General features: G+C 34.6%; 1 protein-coding gene across 1 annotated transcript in view; it reads right to left on the bottom strand.

The window, feature by feature from the left end:
* Positions 1–7,620, bottom strand: part of LOC128554335 (guanylate-binding protein 5-like) — a 37,059-nt gene extending 29,439 nt beyond the window's left edge. Inside the window, exons 1-2 of the mRNA XM_053535609.1 lie at positions 5,300–7,620; positions 616–4,081 (exon numbers count right to left, since the gene is read on the bottom strand). Coding sequence (XP_053391584.1) covers positions 616–723 — 108 coding nt within the window. The 5' untranslated portion in view covers positions 724–4,081; positions 5,300–7,620. The remainder of the gene's footprint in view (positions 1–615; positions 4,082–5,299) is intronic.
* Between the last annotated feature and the right edge of the window lie 6,660 nt (positions 7,621–14,280).

Raw genomic sequence — 14,280 nt, 5'->3', positions numbered from 1 at the left:
TGTAGAAAATTATGTTTCGGAAATGACGTCTCTTAATCATTTTAATCTCATTTAAGTATTATAATGTGAAAACATTCAAAAGGGTGCACATTTCGCTAAAATTTTTAACATAAAATCACTTAATGTATTGGCAGACGAAATCTGACTTATGCTTACTAATGCTTAGATTTCATTCAACATACCACCCACCCATCTCCCAGCCTCCACGTTTTCAAATACATATACAAGATTTAAACACTTTCTTAGATTCTTATAAGTGACTTCAGGCCACATGTCATACAGGACTGTTTTTAAATGTAAATAAAAATGTATATATTACGCGTGCATAAGCTGTGTTTAGTTATACATGTATGTAATATTCATATATTAAGCGCCTTTGAACGTGTTTGTCATGAAAAGGGCGCTAAATAAATCTGGTATAATAATAATATATTCCTATAACCTTTTCAAATAATAACTGTTTTATAACCTTAAATACCTGATAAGGTTTTAGTATGATTGCTTTGTTACCTAAAATACCTTATAACCTTATATTCATTGTTTCGCTGTCTTAAATATCAAATAACATGTTAATATAGTTGTTCTGTTACCTTAATATCCCTAAATGTATCATACCTTTTTAGGATCATCAATTCCTTCTGTATCCAGTAAAACAAGAACTTGGTCATCCTGTGTAGGGTGTGGCCGACACATTACCCATATACCTTTTGTCACTGCTGTCATTGTGTGACCAGTCTCAAACCAAGATTTGTCACCAGCTGAAGAAAGAATGCACTTATATTAAGGCTCGATATTGTATACATATTTCTACATTTTAAATGAAATAACAGAAAATGCAAAACCATTCTAAGACAAAGCGGTTATTGTGCTCCAGTAATGCTATATCTGAATAACTTCTGCATCTAATTTGTTGTCTCATTAGCAACTTTTAGTAACATCTCTTAACCAATAAAGCGGGGGTAAATGATTATGGTCTAGTCCTGTTCCTTCCCTAACACGGTGGTTAGGAAAATTATGGGACCGTAATAGTGTGCAGTATTCAATTCCTGCCATAAATCTATTTTAACTAAATTTTTCAAGAGGACGTGGGTTCAAGTCCCTCCAGGTTTTTCTTATTATGTTTCTTTTATCTAGTAAGATATACTGGCTTTTAAAGACTTACTACTGCCAATTTCAGAATAGTGCGCCAATTCAATGTTTGCACCATACACATGGAGTGACTGACTGATATCGATTTTCTTATCGTGAGTGGCTAATTTTGTAACAGTCATTTACATAAACTCCGCCCAAGACGCAAGACAAGTTATGTTATGTAGGGTTTTCCCGATAATTGCCTAAACAACACATAAACTGAAAAGTCAGTCTTGCAATGTATTTACGGTTTTTAAAAACTGATGATATTGCAGTTTTTAGCCGTGTCTCAGAATCAGTTTCAAGTCAAACATTTTTTATAATCTCTACTGTATCCAGAACGGTACAGAATAGACATCAACCACTCGGCCAGATTACACTATGTGTGCAAACTTTTCCATTAGATAGCTGTTGATTAAGGTCGCATTATCTCAATTTATTTCACGTGTATTTTTTTTTCTTTAATTGAAATTAATTCCTTGTGACAAATTGATAAAAACAATCACTCACTACAAAATGCAAATTTAGTCAGCGGGTGCAAGTTTAAGATCAAAAGATGTAAAATTACACATATCCTAAACCACATGTGTATTTTTATAGCTAGGTCAGGGACTTTTCATGTTGAAAATAAAAAAAAATTGATTTAAACATAAAAGCGCTGTTTATATACGTAATTCAAGTTATAAAGGTAATAAAGTTTTATGTGTTTGAGAATCTAGTAAGCATGCGATTGAATCAACTGGAATCATTTCTTCTCGTACATCAAAGCTGGAAAGTCGCCATAATTATGACCTATAAATGTGTCGATGCAATGTTAACCCCAAACAAAAATAAGCGCTGGACTTGGGATTCATGTCTAAGTAAGTTTCCTTGCCAAGAAACTTGCTCATGACGGAAAAATCTTTTTTTTCTTGGATTTAACGCCCGTTTTTAACAGTTCTTCCTGTATGTCGGGTGGGCAGTTTACCTAACCATCGCTTCTGGGAAGAACCAGTACAAGGCTCCCGTCCTCCGTAAGAATCTGCCAACCGTTCTAACATAAAGAAATATGGCCGGTAGCAAGGCTCGAACCCATCCCCCACAGGTTACAGTGATTTCAAGTCAGCGACTAACCACTCGAGTGCAGGGGCGATGACATGATGGATGGTAACTACAACTCGGAATCTAGAAAACACAGGGGTACGTAGTTGCAGTAATGCCAGACTGAAGTCAATATAGAACTTCCAAATAGATTTATGTCGATAGGTTCGACTTACAGCTTATTTTTATCTCTATTTTGTTTTGTTTGACTAAAGTTTTCATGACACCGCATATCACATGTCTCCAGTATGCAGTAATTATCTGACGGATTTCTATGAAATAATGTATATCTTTCCATATGGAATCTTTTCTTATCGATGTTAATTCTTTGGTTTGGTATTCTACAGTTTGAGGGAAAATATCGGTAAAAATGGAAGACTGGAAGTCATAATCAGACTCAGATGGATGTATAGTTATAATGGCCGCATCACTTTGTATTTTTTACCGACAATTGTTACGTAAATTCATACCCAGGAAAGGAAATGCGTATGTGTTTAATGAAAATTGGCTGCGTGTTTATCTGCACATTTAGCAATTTTTGAACGAGTCTAAAAAAAAAGTCCTAAGACTGCACGCGGTTTACCCGGTCGCACTCAGCGTGCGTTGTGGTCCGATACACGTGTAGAAGAAATGACTTACTGAACTAGACTTAGTGCCATTGTATTATAGTATCAGTTAAAATAGCATTTACATCGAGTGGCGCTTGCGCAATAAACTTTTTATTACAAAATCGTGCGCATGCATTTTTAATTGAAGATTGTTAGTTTGAAACATTTAGTGATTTGCCTGATCCCTGAAATTGTCTAGCTCATAATAGAAATCATTTAGGCAAGGCAGCCATAGGAAAATACTATATACGAGATATTTTATCTCACCAGCTCTACGTTTTAACAAAGGACATTCTACATCGTTTGTCAGCTAGTCTAAGACATGGTCACCTTAGCGACTGGACCCAAAGCATTGTTCAAGATACTAAAGGCGTAGGCACTTCCCTGGGTCATATAAATCGTATCCTGACATTTTGTCTTTACACTTTGGATTTATTAAACTTGTCGCATAAAAGCCGAGCATTTTATCAGTTTTAAACTCATTTCATAAATTCAATATGACAAGACATGTTATATCCTCTATAAAAGAACTGACGGAAAACAACCTGTCGATGTAGCTCAATAAGAAGAGCGCAGAGGTCAGGAGTTCCATCATCGGCTTATTATCCGTAACGATTTGATGGACGATACAGTGTTTGAAAAATATGTGACTCGACCACTACCTCTAATTCACGTAAACGTATCAGTTACTTGCGCACAATAGGTTATACTGGTATAGAAACCAAGAACCTTGCATAAGTAAACTGCCCATCGTTACATAGCTAAATTACTGTTGAAAATTGACGTTGATCCGAAAAGAAATTAGTCAAAACAAATATATATATTGAAGATTTATCAAATGTTCACATGTTCATTTTATTCCAATTAAACAACATTTGTGTCGGTGCGACGTTAAATAAAAAAAATTGTGTCTATGTTAAGTACATGTGTTTTATCTAAATATACTTTTCTATATGTGTATTGTTTACAAGTAAGTTATCTACTCTTATTTAATATTAATTGACAAAGGACACTTACCCAGGTGCCCGCTCGTGATGAAATAATGCACGGAAGGGGCACCTAGGGTCTTCCCATACCATTCAAGCCGGAAAGTCGCCATATGACCGTTAATTGTGTCGGTGTGACGTTAAACCCAACAAATAAAAAGGATACTTAAATTTATCAATTGCAGTCTTGTCAAAGTCCCCTCTTGTATTGTAAACCATTGTACTGGATAAAAGTGCGGCAAGTACAAACAGGTTTTTGTCGTCTTCTATATTAATCTAGATAAACATTGAAAGTATGTATAATGTTGTACATAAATAAAGTGAATTCAACACAGCAGATGCTAATGCAAATCTCATTGAATTACAAATCAAATACGGCATTTCATTTCGGAATGAAGAAAATTTTCAGAGCTAGATAAAGAATGAAATGTAAGAATGGGCTTGATGAATTTTAAGATCTGGCACAATAGATTATAAAAAAAAAAAACTAAACAGCTGTTGTTCTTTATTCTATATAAATTTGACATATTTTCAATGACCGCAGTACAAATCAGAACCCATTTTAGATATCTGTATCTTAATAAATAAATAAAAATCTAAAGAAAAGTGGGGGTCACATCTGATGCAAGAAAACTATTTTCAGTCAAACACATATACTGAAAAATCAGCCAAAATTGAGAACCCAAATTGTTTTGGTAGTGTATGATCTAAGTTTCCACGACAAAGTCGGTCACGTTATCATTACGAAAATGCTATGTACATATCAAGAATAGATTTGCCATGTGATTTCAGCTTAAAAATGCAAAGAAATGAGGAAAATAGCTATACAAAGAAAAACTATTTGAAATCTCTTACTTAGGTTATCTATTCCCAAACAGCCTGTAGAAAATTATGTTTCGGAAATGACGTCTCTTAATCATTTTAATCTCATTTAAGTATTATAATGTGAAAACATTCAAAGGGTGCACATTTCGCTAAAATTTTTAACATAAAATCACTTAATGTATTGGCAGACGAAATCTGACTTATGCTTACTAATGCTTAGATTTCATTCAACATACCACCCACCCATCTCCCAGCCTCCACGTTTTCAAATACATATACAAGATTTAAACACTTTCTTAGATTCTTATAAGTGACTTCAGGCCACATGTCATACAGGACTGTTTTTAAATGTAAATAAAAATGTATATATTACGCGTGCATAAGCTGTGTTTAGTTATACATGTATGTAATATTCATATATTAAGCGCCTTTGAACGTGTTTGTCATGAAAAGGGCGCTAAATAAATCTGGTATAATAATAATATATTCCTATAACCTTTTCAAATAATAACTGTTTTATAACCTTAAATACCTGATAAGGTTTTAGTATGATTGCTTTGTTACCTAAAATACCTTATAACCTTATATTCATTGTTTCGCTGTCTTAAATATCAAATAACATGTTAATATAGTTGTTCTGTTACCTTAATATCCCTAAATGTATCATACCTTTTTAGGATCATCAATTCCTTCTGTATCCAGTAAAACAAGAACTTGGTCATCCTGTGTAGGGTGTGGCCGACACATTACCCATATACCTTTTGTCACTGCTGTCATTGTGTGACCAGTCTCAAACCAAGATTTGTCACCAGCTGAAGAAAGAATGCACTTATATTAAGGCTCGATATTGTATACATATTTCTACATTTTAAATGAAATAACAGAAAATGCAAAACCATTCTAAGACAAAGCGGTTATTGTGCTCCAGTAATGCTATATCTGAATAACTTCTGCATCTAATTTGTTGTCTCATTAGCAACTTTTAGTAACATCTCTTAACCAATAAAGCGGGGGTAAATGATTATGGTCTAGTCCTGTTCCTTCCCTAACACGGTGGTTAGGAAAATTATGGGACCGTAATAGTGTGCAGTATTCAATTCCTGCCATAAATCTATTTTAACTAAATTTTTCAAGAGGACGTGGGTTCAAGTCCCTCCAGGTTTTTCTTATTATGTTTCTTTTATCTAGTAAGATATACTGGCTTTTAAAGACTTACTACTGCCAATTTCAGAATAGTGCGCCAATTCAATGTTTGCACCATACACATGGAGTGACTGACTGATATCGATTTTCTTATCGTGAGTGGCTAATTTTGTAACAGTCATTTACATAAACTCCGCCCAAGACGCAAGACAAGTTATGTTATGTAGGGTTTCTCCGATAATTGCCTAAACAACACATAAACTGAAAAGTCAGTCTTGCAATGTATTTACGGTTTTTAAAAACTGATGATATTGCAGTTTTTAGCCGTGTCTCAGAATCAGTTTCAAGTCAAACATTTTTTATAATCTCTACTGTATCCAGAACGGTACAGAATAGACATCAACCACTCGGCCAGATTACACTATGTGTGCAAACTTTTCCATTAGATAGCTGTTGATTAAGGTCGCATTATCTCAATTTATTTCACGTGTATTTTTTTTTCTTTAATTGAAATTAATTCCTTGTGACAAATTGATAAAAACAATCACTCACTACAAAATGCAAATTTAGTCAGCGGGTGCAAGTTTAAGATCAAAAGATGTAAAATTACACATATCCTAAACCACATGTGTATTTTTATAGCTAGGTCAGGGACTTTTCATGTTGAAAATAAAAAAAAATTGATTTAAACATAAAAGCGCTGTTTATATACGTAATTCAAGTTATAAAGGTAATAAAGTTTTATGTGTTTGAGAATCTAGTAAGCATGCGATTGAATCAACTGGAATCATTTCTTCTCGTACATCAAAGCTGGAAAGTCGCCATAATTATGACCTATAAATGTGTCGATGCAATGTTAACCCCAAACAAAAATAAGCGCTGGACTTGGGATTCATGTCTAAGTAAGTTTCCTTGCCAAGAAACTTGCTCATGACGGAAAAATCTTTTTTTTCTTGGATTTAACGCCCGTTTTTAACAGTTCTTCCTGTATGTCGGGTGGGCAGTTTACCTAACCATCGCTTCTGGGAAGAACCAGTACAAGGCTCCCGTCCTCCGTAAGAATCTGCCAACCGTTCTAACATAAAGAAATATGGCCGGTAGCAAGGCTCGAACCCATCCCCCACAGGTTACAGTGATTTCAAGTCAGCGACTAACCACTCGAGTGCAGGGGCGATGACATGATGGATGGTAACTACAACTCGGAATCTAGAAAACACAGGGGTACGTAGTTGCAGTAATGCCAGACTGAAGTCAATATAGAACTTCCAAATAGATTTATGTCGATAGGTTCGACTTACAGCTTATTTTTATCTCTATTTTGTTTTGTTTGACTAAAGTTTTCATGACACCGCATATCACATGTCTCCAGTATGCAGTAATTATCTGACGGATTTCTATGAAATAATGTATATCTTTCCATATGGAATCTTTTCTTATCGATGTTAATTCTTTGGTTTGGTATTCTACAGTTTGAGGGAAAATATCGGTAAAAATGGAAGACTGGAAGTCATAATCAGACTCAGATGGATGTATAGTTATAATGGCCGCATCACTTTGTATTTTTTACCGACAATTGTTACGTAAATTCATACCCAGGAAAGGAAATGCGTATGTGTTTAATGAAAATTGGCTGCGTGTTTATCTGCACATTTAGCAATTTTTGAACGAGTCTAAAAAAAAAGTCCTAAGACTGCACGCGGTTTACCCGGTCGCACTCAGCGTGCGTTGTGGTCCGATACACGTGTAGAAGAAATGACTTACTGAACTAGACTTAGTGCCATTGTATTATAGTATCAGTTAAAATAGCATTTACATCGAGTGGCGCTTGCGCAATAAACTTTTTATTACAAAATCGTGCGCATGGTCATAGATTTCCATTCTCTCTGTAACAAAAGCCAAATGTTCTATTATTTGCAACAAGCTGCAACAGAACTACGTGCCTTTTAAAACAGAAGGGCACTACACATATTAGATATAGTCCAACTAATTTAAAGCGATCCTAGGAAATACTGAGGTAATTTTTTCATATGGGCAATATCCCCACTGGTGGCAAACACTCGAAAGACCAAAATAATTTTACAATTTCCGATGAAGTTTTTCATCGCTGCCGACGTTTTACATGCTCTAAGTTTAAATGCCGATTATTTCACGAACTGGCCATAAATTCAAATAAAACTTACATGCATCGAAAGGGGATTCAATTCCTCATTGATTTATGTAAAAATATCAAAGAATATCCAACATTACGAATGTTCTGGTGATTTAAACCTATGTATGTACTGTACACGATTAATGTTTACCGTGCTGACACGCTAATATGCATGAAAGATAAAACCAATAACTTTACACGACTGTTCTGTGATTTATCCTCCATTTATATTTTGGTCCTTCAAAGTTTGACGCATAGTCTGCCCGTCACAAATATAAAACAATCTGAACGTCGGAATTATTTTGATTAATACTAGATATTACCAAACGTTCACGAGTCTAGGAAAAAACTTCCAGTTAAATTTCGACAAGATACTACATGTACTTTTTAATAAATAAATGGATGAATATTACCGAGTTTTTCTCACAATTGAAAGCAAACTTATAGTTCAATGTGTAAAAACAACATCATCGAGTATGCGATATTTTCCATGACCAACATCCGTGGACAGTTTACGAAGACTGGATACATGTACATCGATTTAAAATAAATACATGAAACCTACGAGACAAAATTTGCAATAACAGTTGTTTTATTTCGTCGAGAGTTGCTATATACAATGTAAATACATGTATACACATCAATGTATTTTGGTCATTATTTATTGTATTAAATATGCAAAATCATTCCTAGTAAAAGTAGAACTTTTATGAAACATATAATTAATAAGATTAAGCTTACCAAAAGGTTTGGTTGTGTTTCTAATCGATGTAGCTCATTGTTAAGTTGGAGCGGTCTTCTGCGCATGCCCAGAAGTGATTATCTAATGTCACATATGGCAAAATGCGCAAATTATTGTAAGTAAGTAAGTAAGTAAAGACTTTATTTTCTGTGGATTACACATTTGGCATATTTACCAGTTTACAATATGGTCCACCATTGTTTGTTTGCATGCATTTAATGTACAAGATTTAGCTTACATAAAGGTTCCTTCTAGCGCATATAAAATATTCTTTTTAAGGGATATTGTTTTAGCATAATGTTACACATGTTCAATGATGCAATGAGGAAAATATGTTCTCAACTATTTAAGAACAAATCTAATATTAACAGTTTTATCGTTATCCATTATTTTTTAATACAAGCAAGTGCCGTACATATTATGCTATTTGTAAGCATTTGTCTTGCAGTCTGTATTTCAATTCTGGATATTTTCATCACGCGACTACACCAGCGAGTACCTGCACACTTAACACAAAGAAATTACATACATGCATTTACGATTCGAACTGAAACAAACCAGGAAGGATAAAAAAGTACGCAATATAAAACACTTGCAAATCTGAAACTTGTATATTGAAATGCTAGAAGCTAAAAAAAAAATCACTTGACCAGGGACAATTTCATTATGTAAATTTTTTTGGCGGGAGTCTACTTCACGATGATGCATATTAATGTCATTAATCTCGATATTTTACTATGATATGTTCATTGAGGAGTTAAATGATTTAAACTTCATTTTGTCTTGTTGTTCTATTATTTTACGTAGTTGTATTGTACTACAGACTGAAATAAAATTTGATTATGCGTAAACATATATTGGGCTAGAGGCTATTTGTAATGATTATGCATGAGTCCAAGATGATGGCGCCCTACGGGAATTCGGATTCCTTTGACGATACCCTTGTATTCATTACATGCTAAGTCAAGTGTGACATGTTCACCGTAAGTGTTCCTTCCCTTGTGAAGGAACAATAATATGTATAATATACTGACTAGAGGTTAGGGTAAGTATCACCATGGTAACAAAATATATACATTTAAAGTACTTTTAGTTCAAATTGCTTCAATCCGACATATACTGGGGTCTGTAATTTATACCGGCGCTCCAACTCTGCAATGAGTCACAGCTGTTTCTAATCACGTACCGTACCCATACCGTACATCTGTTTTCGTAAACTATAGGTTTTTTGACATCAAAATATTTCAGAAACACCTTACAATCCGCTTATTAAGAAATCTGCCATTTAATAATTTGATATATCTCTAAATCATTTGCTCAAACACTGAAAGAGTATTTCTTACCAACCTGCGTCGTATAAATGCCCGCCACACCCCACCTCGTTGTAATTTGATTTAAGCGAAATCTAATATGGTGACCTATCAATTTTCTTTTGTTTTAGATTAGGCAGACATAACTTAAGGTATGTGCAGAGTTTGATTAACTTCTATTATGTGGAACTCGATAAAATAGCAGAAATACCAACTTAAAATTGACAAAAATATGCAAAAATAGCCCTAGGGTCTGCTGAACAAGTATTCTTTTCTTTACAAAATCATTTTCTTTTGATTTCTCTGAGCATGTTTCAAACAGATATATTGTTTTCCGTTATAAAAAGGCTTAGATATATAATTAATGATGTTTATTATACTTTACTGAAATATATTTTAGGAGTATAGAAATTTTGAAAAATGTTAAAAATAGCACCATATCTAGAGGCAAATTAAATTGAAACAAGCTGGTGACCTATCATTATTTCATTTTTGAATACATCATAACATGATCTTTTAATACAAGACATTTTATCAAAATCTATTATTGAGAAAAAAAAAACGAAACTGTAGCGAGCGTATTTCAATATTCTTTTAAAAGGTCCTGTTACAGATATTTAATAAAACAATTATGAAAAAAGTGTTTGTTAGTTTACGTGCATTCTTATCTTTTTTAAAGTATACTCAAACGCAAAAGAAAGCGTTCACTCAGGTTTCCGTCAACTGAAGTAGATTATGTTGTCCAAGGTAGATTATTTTGTCTAAAAATATGTTATGTATGGTACCAAAACTTAGTGCAGTTTATGGCCAATTTGATGTGTTTCTATTAATTTCAAACTTTTGACATTTATAGGGATTCTTGGCTATTCAAAGCCAACAGGGGTCAAACACGGACGTTGCAAATCTCTTTCTTGTCAGATGATAAAACAGCTGTCTTTTCCTCAAACATTATTTGTTTAAATGTCGTGTGTGACCACCTCTGCTGTTTATTCAAGCACTGAAATTGCAACGCTTAGGCCTGACGTACCGGTAGAATGACGTCACGAGAAATTTTATTCAATTCTTGAGTAGTGGTTGTCACCAGAGATCTGCTGGATCTATGGCGTACAGAAACTCGACCAGCTTGCTGAAATTGCTGGTGCAAAAGAATTATGACATTACTTTGACGCCCAAACGTTCTGCTGACGTAAATAACGTTGTCACTCCGTTTAAGCATTGTTAATTCTTCAATTCGTCACTATGTCGTGGCTTTTTATAACAGCAAAGATTTGAAATCAAATGTGTTTTTCCCTTCACTAGAGGTATAAGAAAACTGACAAAACATGTTTTTGCAGACATGTACATTTCTTTATGGGCAGCTTGTGCAAATCGTGCAAAAGTCCAATGTCGCTAGTAATCTTGACTCAGTCCAGTATTTTTTATCGTAAATATGAAGAATAATCAATAGTACATGCTTCGAGCAAACAATGTTTCAAATTGTAGACGGATACCACTTTTAGAACTGAGAATATTCAAATCTAAAAAGTGCACACTTTCTTTTGCGTTTGAGTATTTTTAATGTTATGTAACGGGGTCATTTGTCATTGGTATACTATATATAAATGTCACATCCCTATATATCATTATACAAATATTCTTCCATTTTTCCATCTCATCAGTTATCATGCCCATACAACACTCAATTTTTCGTTATATAAGTACAGTCCTATACTCCACCATTTCATTCCTATAACCAACATGTAAACTAAAAATAGGTGACAGGCCTCTTTTATTTACATAGCCGCTAATGTACGTCACGCATGCGCACTGAGAGTAAAGATTTTGAAGTGAGAACTGAAAATCTGTGTCCTCTTACATTTTTATTTATTTGTGCTGTATGCGTGCTCTTTCAGGTAAATAATTTACATGTTATGTTATTCAATGTTAATTCTGCATTCCCTCATTTATCATTTTCCACATTTCGTTTGAATAATGAATTTATGAATTATTGAAATGCGCACTGAGAGTAAAGATTTTGAAGTGAGAACTGAAAATCTGTGTCCTCTTACTTTTTTATTTATTTGTGCTGTCTGCGTGCCCTTTCAGAGACCTGAAGAGAACACGCGTTTACCGTAAGTGTCCTACTGACCGGGTAACAAAAAGACAAGTTCTTTGTATTCCCATGGGAACAAATTGTGCACCCCTTGTCGCAGATTTGTTTTTATATTGTAATGAAAGAGACTTTATGTTGAGCCTTTCTCCAGATACGCAAGCAGATATTATAACTGCATTTAATAATACATCACGCTATCTGGATGATATTCTTAATATGGATAATCCGTTTTTTGGTCATTTGGTGGGTACTATTTATCCTAGGGAGCTTCAGTTAATTAAAACTAACAATTCGGATACTGATGCTTCATTTTTAGATTTACATCTCTCTATTTATGACAATTTTATACATACCAAAATTTATGACAAGAGGGATGATTTTAATTTTAGTATTGTAAATTTTCCCCATTTGAATGGGGATGTACCTCAGGCTACATCTTATGGGGTATATATTTCTCAATTAATTCGGTTTGCCAGAGCGTGTAGTCATGTCAAGCATTTCAATGAACGTAATCAATATATTACAAGTAAACTTCTTCAGCAAGGCTACCGTTATTACAAATTGCGTAAATATTTTACTAAATATTATTATCGTAATTCTGATTTAGTTTTTAAAATCAATAGTAATTAAAGACACTTCTGCGAGAAGGTATTTCTAAACCCGTTTTTTATGGGGATGTGGTTTAAAAAACTGCGTAAGATCTTGGGTCATGGTAATTTTCCAAATGTATTTGAAAAGATTATCAAACGTTTTATTAAAAGAGGTTTCGACCCAACTGTTTTGAGACATACCGCATGTTTAGTGTTCAACCCGTTTACAGTTGGACACTACGCTTCCCTCTTTTATTGCGTCTGACGGAAGAGGGGGAGGACTCTATGATGAGCAGTTTTTAAATCCTACCAGGACTGAACTGTTTTGATATTTGTCTTCTGGCCTGTTTCGTCGGGCCCTTAGGGATGTTTCTCTTGTTGCTCTGTCTTCTGAAAAGGCATTGAGTACATACGTTTTTGGTTCTTAAGGTTTGCTTTTTATATATTTATACACGAGCATTTTTGTGTTTTACATGCCATGCCTTTTTTGTTTCCATTACGTGTGTTAGAGATTCACCTGGAGGGGATTACTTTTATTTACACTGTCCCATGTCTTGGAACATGGTGGGGTTAAGAGTGAGGTTGGGTGCGCACCATAAACCGGTTTAAGCTCCCCAGTGGTGTTTTTGCCACTGACCGTTCCAGGCGGTGCCCCACTGTGTTCCTTTGTTTGTTCGTTTTGTCTTTTGTGTTGAATTTGTGTGCGCGCGTGTGTGTAGGCTTATTGTTCGTCTTGTCCTTATGTGTTGGCTTTGAGTGTGTGTTTGTGTGTTGTTCGTTTTGTTCTGATGTGTAAGCTTTGAGTGTGTGTGTGTGTGGGTGGTGCACGCGTTTGCGTGCTGGGGGGTTCGTTTTGAGGAGGCTGCGCTTTTGGTGCGTGGCATTCCCTGTTTGATATTTTTCTTTGTTTTTTTTTGGTCGACGAAACTTTGTACGACATGGGTTCGACACCATTGAGTACGACATGATGATTGAGCATGACGTCAGAGGGCGTCCTCAATTCAGCCAATGAAATAAGCCATAACTGGTGATACCCAGATTGTGTTCACGTCACTAGATGTTTACATTTTTTCACGGGATTCCTAAAACAGCAGTTTTGTTTTTCATAATCTTTTGGAATTTATTCACAATATCTCAGGAAATAAACATATATACCGGTATGTTTCAACTGAAATAGCATATATGCGATAAACGCTTACATAAGTCTGAGCGAAAGTGATCACATGTGAATGAAATACACTTTTTAAAGTGAACGAACCATGGTCCATGGAGCATGCTTGAAAAACCTGTTGGAATGTCAATTTTGAAAGTAGCCAAAGACTGATATCTTCATATTTTTCATAGTGAATTAAATCATCAGTGATAATTACAAGTTGAGAATATACTACACAAGACAGTGACTTACCTAAAATATATTTTGATTCTGTGTTTGAATTGACTGTGTTTGTGCATTTTTTTCTGTGTAAACATTGAGAAAGATTTATTTTGTTCTTTCAGGAAGCCTTAATGTGCTGTATTTCTGCATACACTCTCATGTTTGAATTCCTGATTGTAAAGTAGAGCTACATGTCCAACTGATTGATAGCTGAGAGAGTCATGGTCACAGACACTGCATAACTGGATC

This window comes from Mercenaria mercenaria, unplaced genomic scaffold (genome assembly GCF_021730395.1).
Source record: "Mercenaria mercenaria strain notata unplaced genomic scaffold, MADL_Memer_1 contig_4948, whole genome shotgun sequence".
NCBI lineage: Eukaryota > Metazoa > Mollusca > Bivalvia > Venerida > Veneridae > Mercenaria > Mercenaria mercenaria.
The sequence above is the reverse complement of the archived record's forward strand: the minus strand, read 5'-3'. Positions and strand labels throughout refer to the sequence as shown.